Source organism: Hippoglossus stenolepis, chromosome 1, assembly GCF_022539355.2.
Source record: "Hippoglossus stenolepis isolate QCI-W04-F060 chromosome 1, HSTE1.2, whole genome shotgun sequence".
NCBI classification, from domain to species: domain Eukaryota; kingdom Metazoa; phylum Chordata; class Actinopteri; order Pleuronectiformes; family Pleuronectidae; genus Hippoglossus; species Hippoglossus stenolepis.
In genome coordinates, this window is record NC_061483.1 from 20,638,823 (window position 1) to 20,656,478 (window position 17,656).

Here is a 17,656-nt window from a genome sequence, read left to right on the forward strand (position 1 = left end):
CCTATGGATGTGTGTTGTCTGTCAGGATGTGTCTGGCAACCCTGCGTTTCTGGCTTTCACTCCTTTTGGATTCACTGTGCTGCAAGGAAACAGGAGGGTCCATTTACTCAATTGGTGAGTTCAGATGAAAAGTTATAACTGGACGTGGTGAGAACATGTATGAAAGATTAGTCGCTAGATAATTAAGTGAAAGGTCAGAGCATGTGTGTTTGTTTCTGGCCACAAGAGAGAGCCAGTCTTAGTGGCTGCCGTGTCAATGGATAAATACATAATTTAAACAGCATATTAATTGTCCTTATATCCACAATTCAAATTCCTTCCTGCATTAATCCATATAGATCAGCTGTACTCACTTCAAAATAAGTGATTCAGATAGTGTTGTTTAAGGTGCCAGAACAAGAATATCTTAAAATCTGTTCAAACAGCTTGTGTGTGGCCTAATCCCAGTTATATGAAATCCAAATTATTACTGTTGTAATGTTTTTTCATTGTCTTTAGGATTTAGATTCTTCCTTTTTCCTACTTTCATCAAATCTCCCAATGGAATAAACCTAATCAGTCATTTTACAAAATGTCTGGGAGGCCTAATGTATTGTGTGAAATGTTGTGGAGGAATAAAAATAGATCCACGATCTGAAAATGTATAAGTGCAACTAATTTGTTCTGCTGATATAAATTTGATTGATTCTGAGCCACATGTCCATGAGCCAAAAAAATCAGAAAACAGACTTGGAGCTTTTATACTGTGGCTCCTGATGAAGCTCGTACCAGTCTGCCAGGAACACTGCTGTGAGTTAAATGTGATTTGGCCTTAATCATTGTGTCGTGATGATGGCTTCATGCAGCCGGAGCAACATTTGTCCGCAAACGTGTCTTTGTGTTGCACAAATGAGTGTGAACGAAACAAAAAGTGGAATATGAGTCACCTTTTCAAGACGGCTGAGTCGACAAGCTGTGACGCTGAATGCTCATGTTTTCAGACTCCGAGGTGTGTTCTTGTAGAAATCTGTTTTTTCATCTCTTGCAGGTTATTCTTGTAATTTGTAATTCTTGTAATATTCTTTAATCAATGTGTCTAGACTTTTCTCCTCTGAAATGAACGACTGTTGGGTTTATTAATGTGCCTCCAGCCAAAATGAATATTTTAGCACCTTTTCTCCACTCACTGTTGCGCCCTTCTCTCTCTTCCCCCTCTGCCTCCGCTGCCCTCTTTGATTTTGTTTCTGCTCCTCCTTCATCTTCTGTCTTTCTTTTTATTTGACTTTGTTTCCATCTGTCATAATTTTCTTCTTCTATCTCAGGGAGGAGGTGACCAAACTCAAGTTCGAAGCAAAGACATTCCACATATATGCAAATCAGAAGGAGGTAGGCGTGCATGCATTATTAAATTGCTGCCTTTTCTGGCCTGTGGAGCTCAGGAAGTTAAATGACTGTGTCCTTGTTTAATGCACGGAGACACTGTCGCTGGGAGCTAAAGTAATCTGTGCTTTATACAGAGGTAACTAGGAAATGATTGGACAAAATGTGTGTTAGCTGTGTGTTAAAGCAGAGTGTGAGAGTTGGTTAATATACTGTATATTCTGCAAATTCTTAAGGGTGATTATTCCTTGTATCCAAGAGCTCAGTAAGTCTGAGAGTTTAAATGTCAGCGACGACTACAGACATTTTCTCTTTACATGGAGGAAATGTCAATTTGATGAAGGATTGAGGAGCTTTAATTAAAATAATCTTAACATCCATCGGTATCAGAAAAGTGTCTTAATATTTTGTTCAGTCAAACACATGTATTATACATATGGGTTCATGTGCTGGACTTGTTGCAGGATAAGAAGATCATACTGACTTACTTTGCACCGACACCTGAGGCCTGTAAGCATCTGTGGAAGTGTGGAGTCGAGAATCAGGCCTTCTTCAAGTGAGTCGCACGACCTGCGAACATTTACTTCTGAGAGGTTTTAACTTTGTTCCAGTTTATGATTGAATTCATGATTTCTCTCCCCATTCACTCACAGGCTGGAGAAGTCGAGTCAAGTCCGAACTGTGTCCAGTAGTAATCTCTTCTTCAAGGGGAGTCGCTTCAGATACAGGTATCAAACACACACAGATAGGACTCTATCATCGAACAATTCAGAAATACTACATGTTTACATACTGACAACTTTCTGTATAAGTTTTCCCAGAACTGTGAAAATATTCTGGGTGTTGAATTGATTGTTTTGTATAAATCTGTTTGATCAAGAGTTTCTTTGTTTTCTCAGTGGAAAAGTTGCAAAGGAAGTAATGGAACAAAGTGCCAAAATTAAAAGAGACCCTCCTGAGATCCACAGGTAAGTCAATCTTCATATTTGTAAGGAATTCTTCATACATTTCAAACCCTCTTGGTGTTTCCAAGAGTCCCACGTGCACGTGTTTCTGTTATTTAGGGCCGGCATGGTACCAAGTAGGAGCTGTCCGTCCATCACCCACGGCCCTCGTTTGACCAGTGTACCCAGGACCCGACGTAGAGCTGTGCACATCTCCATCATGGAAGGTAGAGCACACGCGCACACACACACCATACACACACAGATACAAGAGTAGATAAATACTTAAGTCTGGTTGAAAAGTCAAAAAGGCATCGTAACGCTGAGGAAGTCATTTTGTAATGTGTGAGTACAGTTTCCACACGTATCCGCACATGTGTAATAATGTCCGTACTGTATCATAACTAATGGCAGCTTGTCAAGCACATGCATCTGTAGCTAAACCTATAGTCACCCGTTAAGATCCCAGAACTATCCACAATGCACATGTGCAAAAGTAAAAAAAAATCCTGCTCCGTCCTCTGCTTGAAAAGCCCCAGCTTCAGTCAACAGGACACAGCCACGCCCACGAAAATGGCAGAAATGGCAGACACAAGACTGGCAGTCAAGCTCGTCTCCAGAGACAATAGCCTGCTGCTGCCACAGGTGGGCAGTAGATTGTAAGATCCTGTATGGGACAGAAACCTGTTCTGAGATACAAGGAGTGATATCACACTTTGTTCTAATTGATTAGAAACAGCATCCTTTCTAATTAAACTAGCTGAGACGGTTGCTTGTCCTGACTGAACGCCGCTGCTGTTAGATTTCTTAACCATTGATAAACCACTGTTATTGAGATGTGAAGGTTTAGCCTACATGTTGTCTCTGGGACCCAGGCTCTTGGCTGAGGCCCTGTGCTCTTTTCCTTGTTTAAAATTCTCTCACTCTCAATTGAATTATCTAGAGCTCAGGTGTTACAGCTGACTTAACATGTGGATTTCTTATTTATTTTTTAAAATAAAAGTCAGACAAACACTACACTGATGGCTCCCAGCAAATTTTATTTACCAGGCATTGGTAAAAACTAAAGAAACGGATATTGAATTCAATTTGCTGGGAGCCATCAGTGCACTGTGAGGATCTTGTTTGACTGTTGCCTTTGGTGTGTGTTATCGTACCCCCTGGCAACTGCTGGAGTGCCCCCCCCCCCCAATGGTACACGTGCAGCAGTGTCGGGGAATCACCTTTTCTTCTATGTGATTTGATCTGCAGTGGATTTAACACCTACAGTGCAAATATTTCTCGGGTATTAACTCACAAAATCTGAAACTTTTTTCTCCCTCCTTCTCTCTTGGTAGTGTTGCATTCTGAAACACACACACACACACACACACACACACACACACACACACACACACACACACACACACACACACACTGAGGAGCGCCCGTCAGCCTGTGGCCTCAGGCATTATTTTGACATGAGAAAGTCATGCTGTCAGTTTACAAAGGGCACTTATTCTACCCTCTTTCCTCCAACAGGCTATTAACCTTTTACCAGCGCTGCCTCTGTGAGTCAGTTTGCTGTTTGTTTAATAGCCTGAATAAAACCAAATGAACTTTTAGTATGTTTACAATAAGATAAAAACGGGTATTTAGTCACAGTGGCCCCTCTTGTCATTGACACAGAGAGCAGGAACCCCTGTGTTTTGTCCGGTTGCTCTGTCTGTGCTGGTATGTCCACTGGTAATATTATCTCTGGCTGAAAATAGCTCCTGCTGTCAGCGGCCATGCTGTGTGTGTCACAGCTGACAGCAGGGGGGGGCACGAGGTGAACTGTGGCCCAAGTGGAACACATTCCTGTGCCTTGTCTTTCAGTCTCTGTCCGTCTCTCTGTGTCTCTATGGCTGTCGGCCTGCCTATGGGAGGAGGGGGTGCTGCTTAGCCTGGCTGCCTGCCGACACGGTTGTGGTGAGGCGGTGGGAGGAACGAGCAGAGAAACAGTTGTAAGACAGAGATAAAGAAGAGAATAAAAGAGCAGTGAGTTGGAAGGCAGCTAAGGTTCCGCAGGTGTTTGTTGCTCCTTTTGCACCATGGTGAAGTGTCTGATCCGGATCAAGACCAAGGTGAACGTTCACCTGCGCATGATCAACCATTGTTACCGAGATGTGACGGTGCGCGTGCTGTCTATGGGACCCCGGCTCCTGGGCAAGGCCCTGGGGGTCCTACCGATCGTCCCTGCTCTCCCTGGGGGATCCTTGAGCTCAGGCTCGGACCCTGGAGTGGGACAGAGCTCCAGGACCCCTTCCAGGCTCACTGTCCCACCCCAGCTCCAAGGCTGCCAGCCAGCAGGTAAACAGCTATGAATGGTTATGGATAGGATTGAAAAGAGCAGCTGGGAAAACTGTCTCTGTTCAAAATAGGGAAACAGTGATTCAAAGATTTCAAATAGTACATTTCAAAGGTTTGTTCCTATGGTGTTCCCTTAGTATCACGTCAAATTATGGAACTATACAATAAGATGGAAATATGTACGGTCTTGATCTGGCTATGTAAAGTTTCTTGAGGTGATATATGTTGTGATTACAGCGAGAAGATTAGGATCAAGTGAATGTATAGAAAATGTTCTCAGAGGTCGTTGATCTGTTTCCTGTTTACTTTAGGGTCAGAGTTGAGTATTTCATTACATGATGGGACAATTGGATCTGTTTCTTAAGAATAGGCAATGACAAGTTAGTCATTTAAAACTAAATCCTTCTTCCCCTTTGGCCATATATACGAAAAATAAATGTTGGCACAGTGAACACAGTGTTCCTGATGTTCTGGCAGTGCAGCAAACCTGCCTCTGAATCAAAAGGGCTGAGTGAATTTCACTTTGGAAATAATTAAATGAAAAGTGAAAATGTTTTTTAAGTTGCTTCAAAAACAGGGACATGCTCTTCGAGTTTACTGAATAGAAAAGGGAAAAGAGTCTAATATCAGAAAAAAAGGTGCTGTGGTGAATTTGTTCCAGTAATAAATTTGAGATTAGATTAGATGAGGTTTCAATACATTCCAAAAAAATTGTGGGACTCGATTTCCTTCAAATGCTTAAAGGAGGTTGTGTTTTCACCCCTTTGCGTTGGAGGGTCTGTTGGTTTCTCTGCAGGATGACACAAAAACTACTGAACGGATTTCCACGAAACTTGTAGAAAGGATGAGACATGGATCAGGAAAGAATCCATTCAAATTTGGCGTGGATCTGGAAAACGGGCAAATCAAGGAATCTTTTTTTTTCACTTTTTTAACTCTTTTGGCTCTTTTGTAATTTTCATCGATTTCCTGGAGAATAATAAATGGATCTTGATGAAAAGCGATGGCAATAAGGATTTTATGATCTGCATTGTTTTGTTCGCTTAGTTATAAGGTGTGAATGAATGGAAGAGGACTGTCAGGCCTTGGTGGAGGTATATTCTCTACTGAGTGCCATTCTTTTATGGTACGGTTGGTTTCCTTCGTGTGTGAGGGAGGAGATAATCTTTAAACTCATTTATTTCCACTTTGGTATCAGAGTCATGTCAGATAATCTATCATGAACCCTCTGCTGTTGGTTTTCAGGTTTGGAGTCCCTTCGAGACAGCGCCCACTCTACGCCTGTGCGCTCTGTCTCCCACGGTGACTCCTTCATGTACTCCCGGCGCCAGCTGATAGACGGCAGCGAGGCAAGCACATCAGCAGTCATCTCCGACGAGGCCTACAGCCCCTCAGACAGCATGCTGCCCACACCTGTGGCTGAACACGGCGCAGAGATGCCATTGGCTCGTAACCTCAACGGATCTACCTGCAGCAAGGACGAGGAGCAGGAGGCAAAGGCGGGAGTATCAAAGAAAGAGCAGGCGGCAGAGTTCGGGCCTGGCAGGAGAGCGTTGCGAATGGTCAGGAGCAGGCCGTCACCACCCAGCGACGTCGAGGAGCTGAACAAATTTGTCCTGAGCGTGTTACGTCTATTTCTGGTCACCATAGGATTGCTGTTCGCTCTGCTGCTGCTCCTCATCATGCTGACTGAGTCCGACCTGGACATAGCCTTCCTGAGAGACATCCGCAAGACACCTGAATTCCAGCAGTTCCACTTTGAATACTTCTGCCCTCTGCGGCGCTGGTTCGCCTGTAAGTTACGTTGGATGGGAGGTTTCCTTGTCAGCCAGTGAGGCGAACTGAAGGATGCAGAGACTGAATGACACAACACAGGCCTCCACTGAGATGGGACACGTACCACAGACTGACAGAGGCCGGTCAGGAGAGACGGTGAGAGGAGGGAAAAGGACAAATGTGGCAGCCCTGTTCCCAACATGGACTCAGCTTTTACCCAGGAAGGAGTTCCTGTCACAGAGCCATGGACTGTCCCTTGACTAGCCTTGTTCGACCATCACTGCGAGGAAAGTAAATCATATTTTTGGGAAATTATTTATTCTTATCATTTTTACACAAAGTCACAGCAACAGGGTTTAATTTAAACACTGAAAGGGACAAGCAAATCTGACAGACTTCACCTAATCAACCACCGATAACAGTTGCCTTTATTTTTGTATAATTTATGTGTTGTGACATTATTGTTAGGCAGAATTTGATGTGTTGGGGTGTGCATTTTGTTGAGCTGCACGTTTTGTTGTCTTTAAAGTTTTGAGAGAAGGCGATGGGACGAGGGTGCAGTCTAGCTCGTTTCGTCACATCATTTCAAAGCCAACAACAACATTTGTGATGATTAAATGTTGTTATAGTCACTTCTAAGACTAATAACTGCCGTTTGGAGTTGTAACAGGAACCTGGGTTGTATGTGTGTGTGTGTGTGTTTGGGGGGATGTTAAAGAAAGTGTGAGCAAATCTGAGCAGCACTTAGCGAATGTAGATCGAGTAAAATAATATTTGCTGATATTATATTTTTTTCCATATAATTTTTAGACAGATGTGTGGAATCTGCTGTGTAGAACAAAGATAATTTAACATATTTCAAAGTAATTGACAACTTTCCTGAATTCTTCTGATGTGGTAAACAACCACACTTCTGCCATATGAAATTTAGTTGCAGTAGCTATTTGGCCCTGGAGAGATTTCGGTGCTTCCCATAGACTGAATATAAAGATGGATGATGTGTCTCCATTTCTTCCTGTTGTGAAAAAAAGGAAGCCAAAATATCTTGGATACGGTTGCTGCCATCTTGCACTTTTGGCATAATTTGGACCCAGAGTCTGCGGCGTAACTATTGTGGTGTGGAGCTGTGGTATCAATGTCCAGCTAATACACATGCCCGACTAATCACGAGTAAGTCTCAGCTGTCAGTCATGATGTTTCCCCTGTTTTAATTCCATCAAATAACTGACACTTTTTTCTTAAAAAATGACAGTTGAGGATAAGCATGGCTTTTGCAAATTTGAAGTTTAAATTTAACATATTAGGAGACATGTTAAACATGTTAAGAGTTTAAACGATACCTAACATGAATATACAAGTATAAATAAGTACAAAACACAGATGTGGTCAGGCAGAAAAATGCTGCCAAAGGCACATTTTATTTCTAATGTACCCCATGCGTCGCCAGGTGCTTCCTTCCTTTACACAAAATTCGCTGCATGTCCCACTGTCGGAATCCTTTTGCGTCACCGTTTAGCTTTAGGCATTTTGTTGTTGTGTCGACTCAAGTTTGAGGTTACTACTAGCTAACTGTAAGCTAACATTACTTGCTGCCAGAGCCATGTAAGAGTGTGTTGCCACCAGAGTTAAGTGTAATGACAACTTGCACGTTGCCTGTAAGCAGGGCAACTATTTCAGTACTAAGCTCAGGCACCGAAATCGGTGGTAGGTACCGACCAAGTAGAGAATGGTGGCATTTCAGTACCCAACCCTAATTTAAACTAAACTTACAGGGGGAAATGAGCAGTTGAACACACTACAGTATGATAAGATCGACCTAAAATCATATTGACGCGTACTTTGACTTTTTACTTTAGTCCATGTCCCATCCACTAACATGGACGAGGTGGGGTTCATGGCATGTACTGCAGCCAGCCACTAGGGGGCTATCAAGAGGATTTGGCTTCACGTTTGGCAGCTGTCATGTCGTCCATCTTTGTATACAGTCTACGATGCTGCCCTGTTAGAAGCCTCGTATCATTTTTTGAAATAAAAATCGTGGCTTAATTTGTGAGACATGTGTTAACAGTTTGCTCACGTTAAGACTTAATTTTGTTCAGATCACCAATACACTGTCATTGTCCAACAATCATTAAATAAGTCTTTGTAAGTATAGAAGTAACAGAAATGGTAGGTTTCCTGATTTTATTAAGTAGCAGCCAAATAATGATAATAACTACAATCAAACGTGTGTTTAAGGAGCAGTTGTCACTTTGCCGTAGTTACTTTTACAGTAGTTGTAAAAGGGATGGAACTATGTGAGCTAGCACTGTAGTGATAGTGAAGTGTTTGGTTAGCTCTATGATTCCGTAGAAGGAGTTAATCTTGATGTGCTGTACTGTTAATATGAAATCTTTTTCCATTATGGTTAATCTGACCTTGTTTGACCTTTGTAACTGCTCAGATTACAACTATTTTACCACAGTAGAGAGTTAAGAGCCAATTGTACTAGTTTTAATTATTTTTTAATTCAAGACCCATGTTCCATTTGAGTTTAGTCTGATGTGTTTAAATGTATACAGTCCTCTGCAAAGACAGAATTTATTTAAATCATGTTTTTGTACAAACTAATGTCTGGTTAGCACAGACTTCCTCACAGTGACATTTAATGGACTTTGAAGAGTTATTTTTCAAGTGTGGATATACGGTTTTCAGCCCTGCACCCGCCTAACAAGAGAGCCTAAGATAAGTCATGTTTACTTCAATCTTCATCGTCGTACCTACCAAAGAAACCTCTGTTGTCTGTTTGTGTCAACAGATGGGAACTCTGATAGTCTGCCGTGCTTCTCCAGCCTTATTCTGTTGCTTCACATGTTAGCCTACAGCCCAGAGCGACCAACAGCATACTGGAAAACCACAAGTCAGTTTGTGACCGTTAACTTCAACAAACCTGTGGCTGCTTCATCAGGATATACAGTGTGTAGGTATATGTATGTGTCGGTGGTAATTCAGATTACCAAGAATATGGATTTATTACTCATGCAACATGAGGAGAGGTTTTGGGTTGTGATTGGCTGCAGGGTTCAGTACGTCCAGGGGTGGTTTTGGAAAGTTACAGTAATAATATTCTAATCTAAAAAACCTCCACAGGCTAAACGTTATATGAAAACAATACTATGAGAAAGTCTGTGTGTTATTATTAAACGTTATTTTTGTACAGTACTGAAATCTTCTAATTCAGCAATGATGAAATGAGCAGAAATATTAAAAATTATTTTTCTCTATTTCTTTTCCTTTTTGGTGCAGAGTTGGATGTGGGTAATAGGAATTATTGACCGATATATTTATATTTAATAGAAAACCATATTTTGCAGGTGATTGTCAAACTTCCTGATGTATTTGCTCTTATTTAAGATGGTGCTCTGTGGTTTTTAATTTAAGTGAAAGAACTTTAATTTGAAAGTCTCATTTTATGTCCATGTGTATGAGAATAATACAGCATAATTTGAGCAATAAATGAAATAATAAATGAGAGATAATGTAATAATGAAAACCAATAATAATGAATTGCAAACCACTGTTTGTCTCTGTCTGCCGGACGTGAAAAATGTCTTGAATCTTGTTGAGAAGCTGGAACAGCCTGTAAATGTATGTGTGAAGGGAACAATGTTGGGTGATGCTCTGTGGTGCACAGATATTTTTCTGCAAAGTATCAATTGTTCTAAAAAGAAACTTTTCATGTAAATCCTGTTTGGTCATTGCCTAATCCTAGATCTGCCCTCTTTAGACTTGTTTTATAGAAACAGATGAATTGTGTGAAAATACATGTAAATGAACTCAACACATGACAGTAAATCACTTTCACATGATTCCAATCAGGTTTCGCCAGTGAAAGCAAAGCGGTTTGTATTTTTAGCCATTTCAAAAACAGCATAAGTAGCATACTCAACTACCTGACTCTTTCTTTGTGCAATGTAGTTTTATCTTTTTGTATTGCTTTGACTGTTTCAGATCCCCTGAACCACACATTTAAAAAAGGGTGAGAGCTCGGATGGCAGGCAACTTTGGTTGCTTGTAGCTTTACCGAATAATGTGAACAGGAATAATGTCTCAGATGTGGTCTTACTGTCAGACTGCTCCCTGTACCATGGTCCCACACATGGAAATGTCTCTGTAAGCATGTGGTCTGCATTTATTACCTCCAACAAGGCTGCTTCTTTCCACCACTGACTGAATACTGGTGTCCTCGATTTATGAATAAATATAATCTATTCTTGACATCCAGCAGTCACTGTGGCTACAGGTTCAATGTTGAATTCACAGAGGTAAATGATCGACAGCATGACATAGTTCCTTCTGAGGCTTTTCTGTGTCCCTGTTCTTTCTTTCTCTCTGTGTCCCTGTTCTCTCCCAAACCATCCAAACTAAATGCCTAACCATAACTTAAACCTAATTCTATCCATAAACCTAAACCCAAGTCTTCACCCTAAAACAGCCCTTTGAAGAAGAGAGGAGCGGCTCTATTGGGTCTCTGCTTAAAATGGTCCTCACTAAGCAATTAGTGCAGGAACACACACACAGACGGTTTATGTTACAATGCTGCCATCTTCAGGAGCCGACGATAGTACCACTGCAGAGACGAACCGAGAACATTTTTTAAACGTTAAGTATAAAAAGTTTGTATATTTATTATTTCTGCTTCAAAAGTAACATAACAAAACATGAATTTAACACCATCGATTTAAGAGATTAGAAATTGTTTGGATTGTGGAGACCTGTTTAAGTGTAACTAGTAACAAATACGAGAAAACAGAAACAACTGCCTTCAGTGTCGGTACATTTTTCATTGCTTTTTCACATTATGTTGAATCCAACTGAATTGAATTAGTTACCCAACTTAACTGGTTACTAAAACCCACACTGATCTGTATCAAGTTAAATCATAAAACTGAAGTAACTGATGTATTTTTAGAGGCTACATACAGTGAATGACAGATCACGTGTGTGACATTCAATAAAACTTTATGAGCTGGTTAGTCAACATCAACAAAACAAAAAAACAGCAGAATCACATGAGGATTGAAAAGTTCAGGAGACGTGATCTCAAAGGGACCGAGTCTCCTCAGGAGTAGGGAGAGGAAGGAAGATAAACAGCTGTTAGCGGGAAGTACAGCTGTAAATCTGACACATCTGGAACAAAACTGAGCTTTTTGTGGCTGTTGTACAATCACTGTAACAGGATTAACACATCCTCTCCATTATTAACACTGGCAGAGGCATCATTAAGAACATTTTTTGAGGCAGAGTGTTGAATTAAAGTGGAAAACAACCCTGAGGAAAACCTTGTTGCTTCAGAGAACGTCAGAGAAAGGCAACTGAAGGTGATGGTCAAACATGTTTTGGTCTCAGTCAGAGAAGACGTGCAGGCGGCCTGATGAGTTGGCCCCCAGGAGGGCGTTCCTAGTGGGGTGGAAAGCAGTGACGGACAGCACTGTGGTAAGGTTGTCATTGTCACTGAATGAGTGCTGAAGCCGCCCACTTTCGTGGAACACCTGTACCCTGCGAGGCCTCAACATGCTGCCCACGACAAAGCACTCTTCCTGTTTGGGGTCCCACACTGCTGATAGTTTGCTCAGCCAGCGGCCCGTGTGCATGTCATGTCTGAAAATTGAGAGGACAGGTTGTCAGCAAGTTGAGGTTACACAGGTATGAAAACACAGAAAAGAAAAAGAACAGGACATAGCATGAAGTAGGTGAATTAACAACTGTTCCAAGTTCAAATGTACCCGATCTTTGTCAACAAGGGAGATTGTGTGGCCATTGCAGATGTGTCATATATTCTGTGAAAAAAAAAAAAAAAGAGGACAAATTGAGCTGGGATAGAAAAATTGACCAGCAAATACAACACAATTTTTCAAAGTGCTGAGGTGGCTGCACCTTATGTGGTTATCCATACAGGAAGTGAGAACTCTGTTCCCTGTGTGAGGGGAGAAATAAGCGCTGGATATGCTCAAAGAGTGGCCGTGCAGCTGGGAGACTGCCTGGCATTTTGTTTGCTTCAGGCATCTGCTGTCGTAAATACTCACTATCCTGTAGACAAGATTAAAACATCAACATCAGAAACAACAGACTGACAGAAGATTTTAAATTCAAAATGTCATTAAAGTCCATATTCAGCCATACTTGCTTTCTGCCACGGCAAAGTAGTGCTTCTGCACAGGGTGGACACTGACACAACGCAGGCTCTTTCGGTCCAGTGAGTGGACGGACTCATGGGAGTTTCTGCAGAGAAATAAATCACCAGTACTCATCATTATATTCATATTTGAAGTTAATCCATACTGCTATTCCTCAACATCATGGAAAGAGTTTAAAAACTTCCATAATGTGTTACCCTGGGGTGCGCCTGTCAATGATGGCAACATCTCCATACCAGTTCCCGACGACTAGTGTCAAACAGTCATGAGACATGAAGTCAAAGGTTTTCAGGCCATTTTTAATGTCATACACCTGGAACAATAAACACACAGACACACATCTAATGTTAATCGCTCAACTTTAGACTAAAAGTGCTGCACAGATTATCTTATTATTTTTATCTCCAGAAAATGTTGCATTCAATCAGTTTACTTTACAACTTCTACAATATTTATTTAAAGGGGACATAGCATGCAAATTCCACTTTGTTAGTGCTTCTACACGTTAATGTGGGTATCTGGCATGTCTACCAACCCAAAAAACACTCACGCGTTTTGTTATGGTTCCTCTAAGTCAGAAAAGTCATGCTTGAGTGACTCGAATGAGCTTCCTGGGTTTTGTGTCGTAACAAGGCACTGGAAGTCTCCCTACATGGCCTTGGCCCACCCCCCACCTCATCCCCCACACTCGTTACGCCGGGTTTACGGACACAGCGAGCAGCGCAGCGCCGTTCCCAAGCACGCAGCCGCCTGGCTGTTCACACGGACGTAGCATTTCTCCGTGCTGGTCAGCCCCATAGACTGTATATATAAGGTCAGCCCGCGATTCTGCTTTCTCCGCTTGTTGTTGTACCCGTTGAATGTCGGGGTTCGGGGTAAATGATGGTCTTCATAGCCCCCCACCTCTCTTTCTCTCTGTCTGTCTGCTTGTGTGCTTGTAGTGGATGGGCAGAGGGGACATTTAATTATGTGATTGGGAAAATTAAAACTCCAGGACAACAGAAGGGAATACAAAGTATGGGATGCATATTTGATAATTTATATCATATAAAATATGTAATTTATATCGTTTAAAATCATGGGGGAGAGGGGAGGGGAGCTGGCTCATTAGCATTTAAAGGAACAGGCACTCAAAACAGGTCACTCTGTGGAGGGCTGTTTTATACAGGGTAAAAAGGGTGCTGTTTTATATGATCCTTGTGGTATTTTGACCAAAGTATGTTACAGACATTTCATTAAGACCCCAAGGAACCATATCAACTTGTGGTAAAATGGGCATGCTATGTCCCCTTTAAAAAGATAAATAATTTCTTTAAACAGAATTATCTCACGTCGTCAAAGACTCCTTTCTCTATATCCATACAGCGAAAAGACCCGTCATAGCTGAGACTCAGCAGCTGGGTGGCATGCGCCCTGGAGAACGCCATACAGCCAACTGGACGAGTGTGAGGAGCAAAGACCAGCACGCCATCATCTCCCCAATCAGCACCCTATACGCAATATAGACGTGCACAAAATGTAGATTACATAAAACAATATCGAAGAGTTGGGACATTTAAAATCCAGGAAATCCATGTGTTGTGTGTTTCATTTCAAAACGCTGTTCTCACTGTGCAGGTTCAACAGTCAAGGCCTATTGATAGGAGGCTGTATTTGAGCATGCATGCTGCCCTCTAGTGATCAAATGTCCATCTTCAACATCAGAGCATAAAAATAAAACCTACCAACTTCCAGAGGCCAACTTTCCCCCACTTGTCTCCTGCGGCCATCAGCAGGCTGCTGCTGCAGGGGTGGAACGCAGCAGAGAAGATTCGATCCTTCACCACTTTGGCCACTCTCTCCTCGGTAATCTTCATTTGCTTCAGAGTCGAGCCATAACTACATCAACACACCGAGATAGAGTTATGACAGTTTGTAAACAAACTTATCAATATACAACTCAAAAAGATATGGTGCCAGAAGTGGAGCAGTCATTTCTTTAACAAATGAGTGATTAGCTGAAATTGAGAACCAAAATTTAAAAAACATACTTTTTTAGATCAAGATCAACTTCTCTTTCTTTCGTTGAGTTCTATGAAAAGAAAAGCAATGTTAACATTTAATCACTTCATAAGCAGCAGAACTAAACAACAATTGGATGTATCACAGATTAACAGCACTGCATGTATTAACTATTTACAGGGAGGAAGTTTCAAATTGGTGAGAAAAACTAAAACAGCCTTTGCTGTAATATAAACTTGGTTGTATCACTTCATTACCAAAGTGACAAATTGCTGTTTGTTTTTCCTGTGGTTGTTGGTCTCCTACCTCTGAGCAGATCTTAAGAAGTTGTGAGGGCAGCTTGCTTCCCTCCTCCATGTTGAGTGGATCCATGGGCAGAGGACCAGCAGGCTTCTTAAGTTGCCGAGACTTTAAAACAAGTACACTCGTGAGCAACAAAAGCAAAGAGATGCCAGACAGGCAGGCAGCAGTGGAGCAGTATGAATTGAGGGATAATTCTCTACGTCTAAATGGTTATTTATATGTGGCTTTACCTCTTCATAGATCAGTGGTCCTCTGGGTTCCGGGGGAAGTGTCAGGATCTCTGCATCTTTGTTTTGGAGACGAAGGGATTTGCGAGGGGGCAGCACTTCTTTTGCAGCAGTGTTTGACCTGCCACAAACATCAAGATATTTTTCTGACTTAGAATCTGATCTTTAATGTTTGAAACTAACAAACAGACTGAAGTTAATCTGTCAAAAAAAACAAACAAATGATCAACGCTCAGTGGTATTAAGTTCATTTAAGGAGAAAAAACAAATCCCAATATTTAAGAGGATGCAGCAACATTTTTACTTAATACATAAATGATCAAATCTGTGAGATTACCATTTTGGTCAAGAAGAATTTTGCTTTCAACAATGTGTACATTTCTTACTCGTCACTACTATTATTAAAATGCCTTGTGACTTCCAGTTTTTACAGCTCACCATACATGCAACCCCACCAAAAAACAATTAAGAGCTCTGCAGTAACTATCAGTCGTCCTTAGATACCTCATGAGACCCCTCTGCGATGCTTTTGGTCGGGACAACTGCTTGAGCTCTTTAGTGGCCTTTAGACAAAGACATGAACAGTTAATACACATCCTATCTGTTCAGTGACAGGATGTGACAGTGTCACAAGATGGCTGTAAAAAAAAAATCTGTGTATCCATCCGAACAAAATACACAAACAGCCACATCTTATCAATTTTGCACACAACTGTTAAGACGACCTCACTTCACTGAAAATGCAAAAAGCTTAAACAACAGGCAGCATTCTGCCATTAATACTGTAGGCTGATGAAAGGCCTCCTTTTTAACACAGCTTGAAGAAGGGAGGGGCTTGGTGATATGAGATAAAGTATCAATCTCCAAAGAAATTCCTGAGCTAGCTTGCTCCAATACTGCAGTAACAGTATTAAAGAACAATAGAGTACAATAGACTAAAACAATATAATTAGTAAGAAAAAAGTGAAAGTGAAAAGAAAAATTGAAAGTGTGTACCATGTGAATACAGAATCAGTGCTTGGATATATACATATATGGTACTAAAAATTATCAAAGGAAACCTTTTTCTAAAAAAACATAAAATAAACATACTTGAAATAGTTTTCACATAATGCAACAGTCTGTATGGTTAGTGGAAACTGCTCTGGGAGTGAAGTTATGTTAGAATGAGACTCTCAGTGTCAGTAATAACAGATCTCCCATCTTATATCAAAGCTGGATTTTGTTCTCATGTTTATTGAGACACGAACATGTTGCGTCACTGAGTCCAGCTCCTGTGTATCTACCTGGAATAGGTGGATGGAGGACAGGAAGGCCTGGTTCTGTCTGATGTTCTCCAGTCGCTCCAGTTCATACACAGACAGTCCCTCATGTCCACTCTGCGGGACACAAAGACACTTGTGTTCTGTACATACTTTCAGAAACGTGAGTATGATCAATAGTGCAGGGTTCACACTTACCGACAGACGCTCACTACTTTTCTCCTCCTCCTCCTTCGGGTCCTGCGTCTTATTCTGAATGTTCTCATCATTGCGTCCTTTGGTTTTCTGCCATGAAAACGTGGCCATATTAACAAAAAGCCAAACAGATGACACGTTCCTGTCTCTACGTGTTTGGTCGGTGTCACCTCACCCGCTTCTTGTTGGCTGTGTCCGCTGTTGTTAGATCAGGAGAGTCCTGAAGACGTTCAGGAGCCTGAACAGTTCGAGAGGATCGTCGGACTGAATCCTGGAGATCCACAGGAGTCAAACAACATTAACACATTACAGAAACGAAATTACATTACAGAAAACGACAACGGAAGTGTTTCCAGAGGACAGCTAAAATTGATGGACACTGCTGCCACAGGAGACACAAAAACGTATCAGGCCATCATGAAATACCAGGAGCGTGTGTGTGTGTGCGTGTGTGTTCCCAGACAGCACACTCCGCCGTTTTCTGTAATGTAATTTCGTTTCTGTAATGTAATAGCGTTTCTGTATTTGCTGCGCGTTTCTGTAATGTGTTGTGTTGTGTTGTGAAATTGATGAAGATGTTTTCTTACTTTGCTTGTGTTTTGTCCACTTGCATGTGTTTTCTTAAGTTGCAGTGCGTTGAGCTCTCAGGGCCACCGTAGGAAACATTAAAGGAGTTATAAACTCACCATTGAAACCTTCACAACAGCTTTACGTTTAGCTCGTGTTGTCGACATATTGTTATTGAGTCAGCAAAGCTTGTTCCTCTTCACTAATACGAGCAGGTCCCAGTTCGAAGCTCTCAGCTGATCACGGAGCTCCGTTGGCGCCACACGCTCCAAATGTGTGGTAACAAGTCCCTCCCCCTCTGGGTTGTGAAACAGAACCGCAGCAGCTCATTGGTTGGAAGTTTATACGTCACAGGAATGAGGGGTCGGTCTCCCCTGTTTGCAGCCAATGAACGCCTTGGAAATTTGATTGACAGCTCAACTTTAACTTCCTGCGCCTGCTTCCACAGAGCCGAGGAGAGCGATGTCGCCATCTTCTGGCAGAGTTAGGCAAAAGTTCAAGAATTACATGACGGA

General features: G+C 41.7%; 2 protein-coding genes across 2 annotated transcripts in view; one reads left to right on the plus strand and one right to left on the minus strand.

Annotated features, from left to right (window-relative positions):
- Positions 1–10,673, plus strand: part of LOC118108099 (FERM domain-containing protein 5) — a 67,063-nt gene extending 56,390 nt beyond the window's left edge. Inside the window, exons 8-14 of the mRNA XM_035155702.2 lie at positions 26–114; positions 1,302–1,365; positions 1,824–1,915; positions 2,013–2,087; positions 2,259–2,327; positions 2,424–2,530; positions 5,880–10,673. Of these exons, the coding sequence (XP_035011593.1) occupies positions 26–114; positions 1,302–1,365; positions 1,824–1,915; positions 2,013–2,087; positions 2,259–2,327; positions 2,424–2,530; positions 5,880–6,469 (1,086 nt within the window). The 3' untranslated portion in view covers positions 6,470–10,673. The remainder of the gene's footprint in view (positions 1–25; positions 115–1,301; positions 1,366–1,823; positions 1,916–2,012; positions 2,088–2,258; positions 2,328–2,423; positions 2,531–5,879) is intronic.
- Positions 10,674–11,052: 379 nt separating this feature from the next.
- wdr76 (WD repeat domain 76) lies at positions 11,053–17,482 on the minus strand. The gene is made up of 15 exons (XM_047339772.1): positions 17,261–17,482; positions 16,750–16,845; positions 16,578–16,664; positions 16,404–16,496; positions 15,622–15,680; positions 15,121–15,238; positions 14,894–14,995; positions 14,617–14,657; positions 14,311–14,464; positions 13,918–14,076; positions 12,784–12,899; positions 12,573–12,671; positions 12,327–12,479; positions 12,176–12,229; positions 11,053–12,050 (listed from the first exon to the last, which is right to left on the minus strand). Exons 1-15 carry the CDS (start codon positions 17,306–17,308, stop codon positions 11,795–11,797), a joined length of 1,635 nt encoding a protein of 544 aa, XP_047195728.1. The 5' UTR covers positions 17,309–17,482; the 3' UTR covers positions 11,053–11,794.
- Between the last annotated feature and the right edge of the window lie 174 nt (positions 17,483–17,656).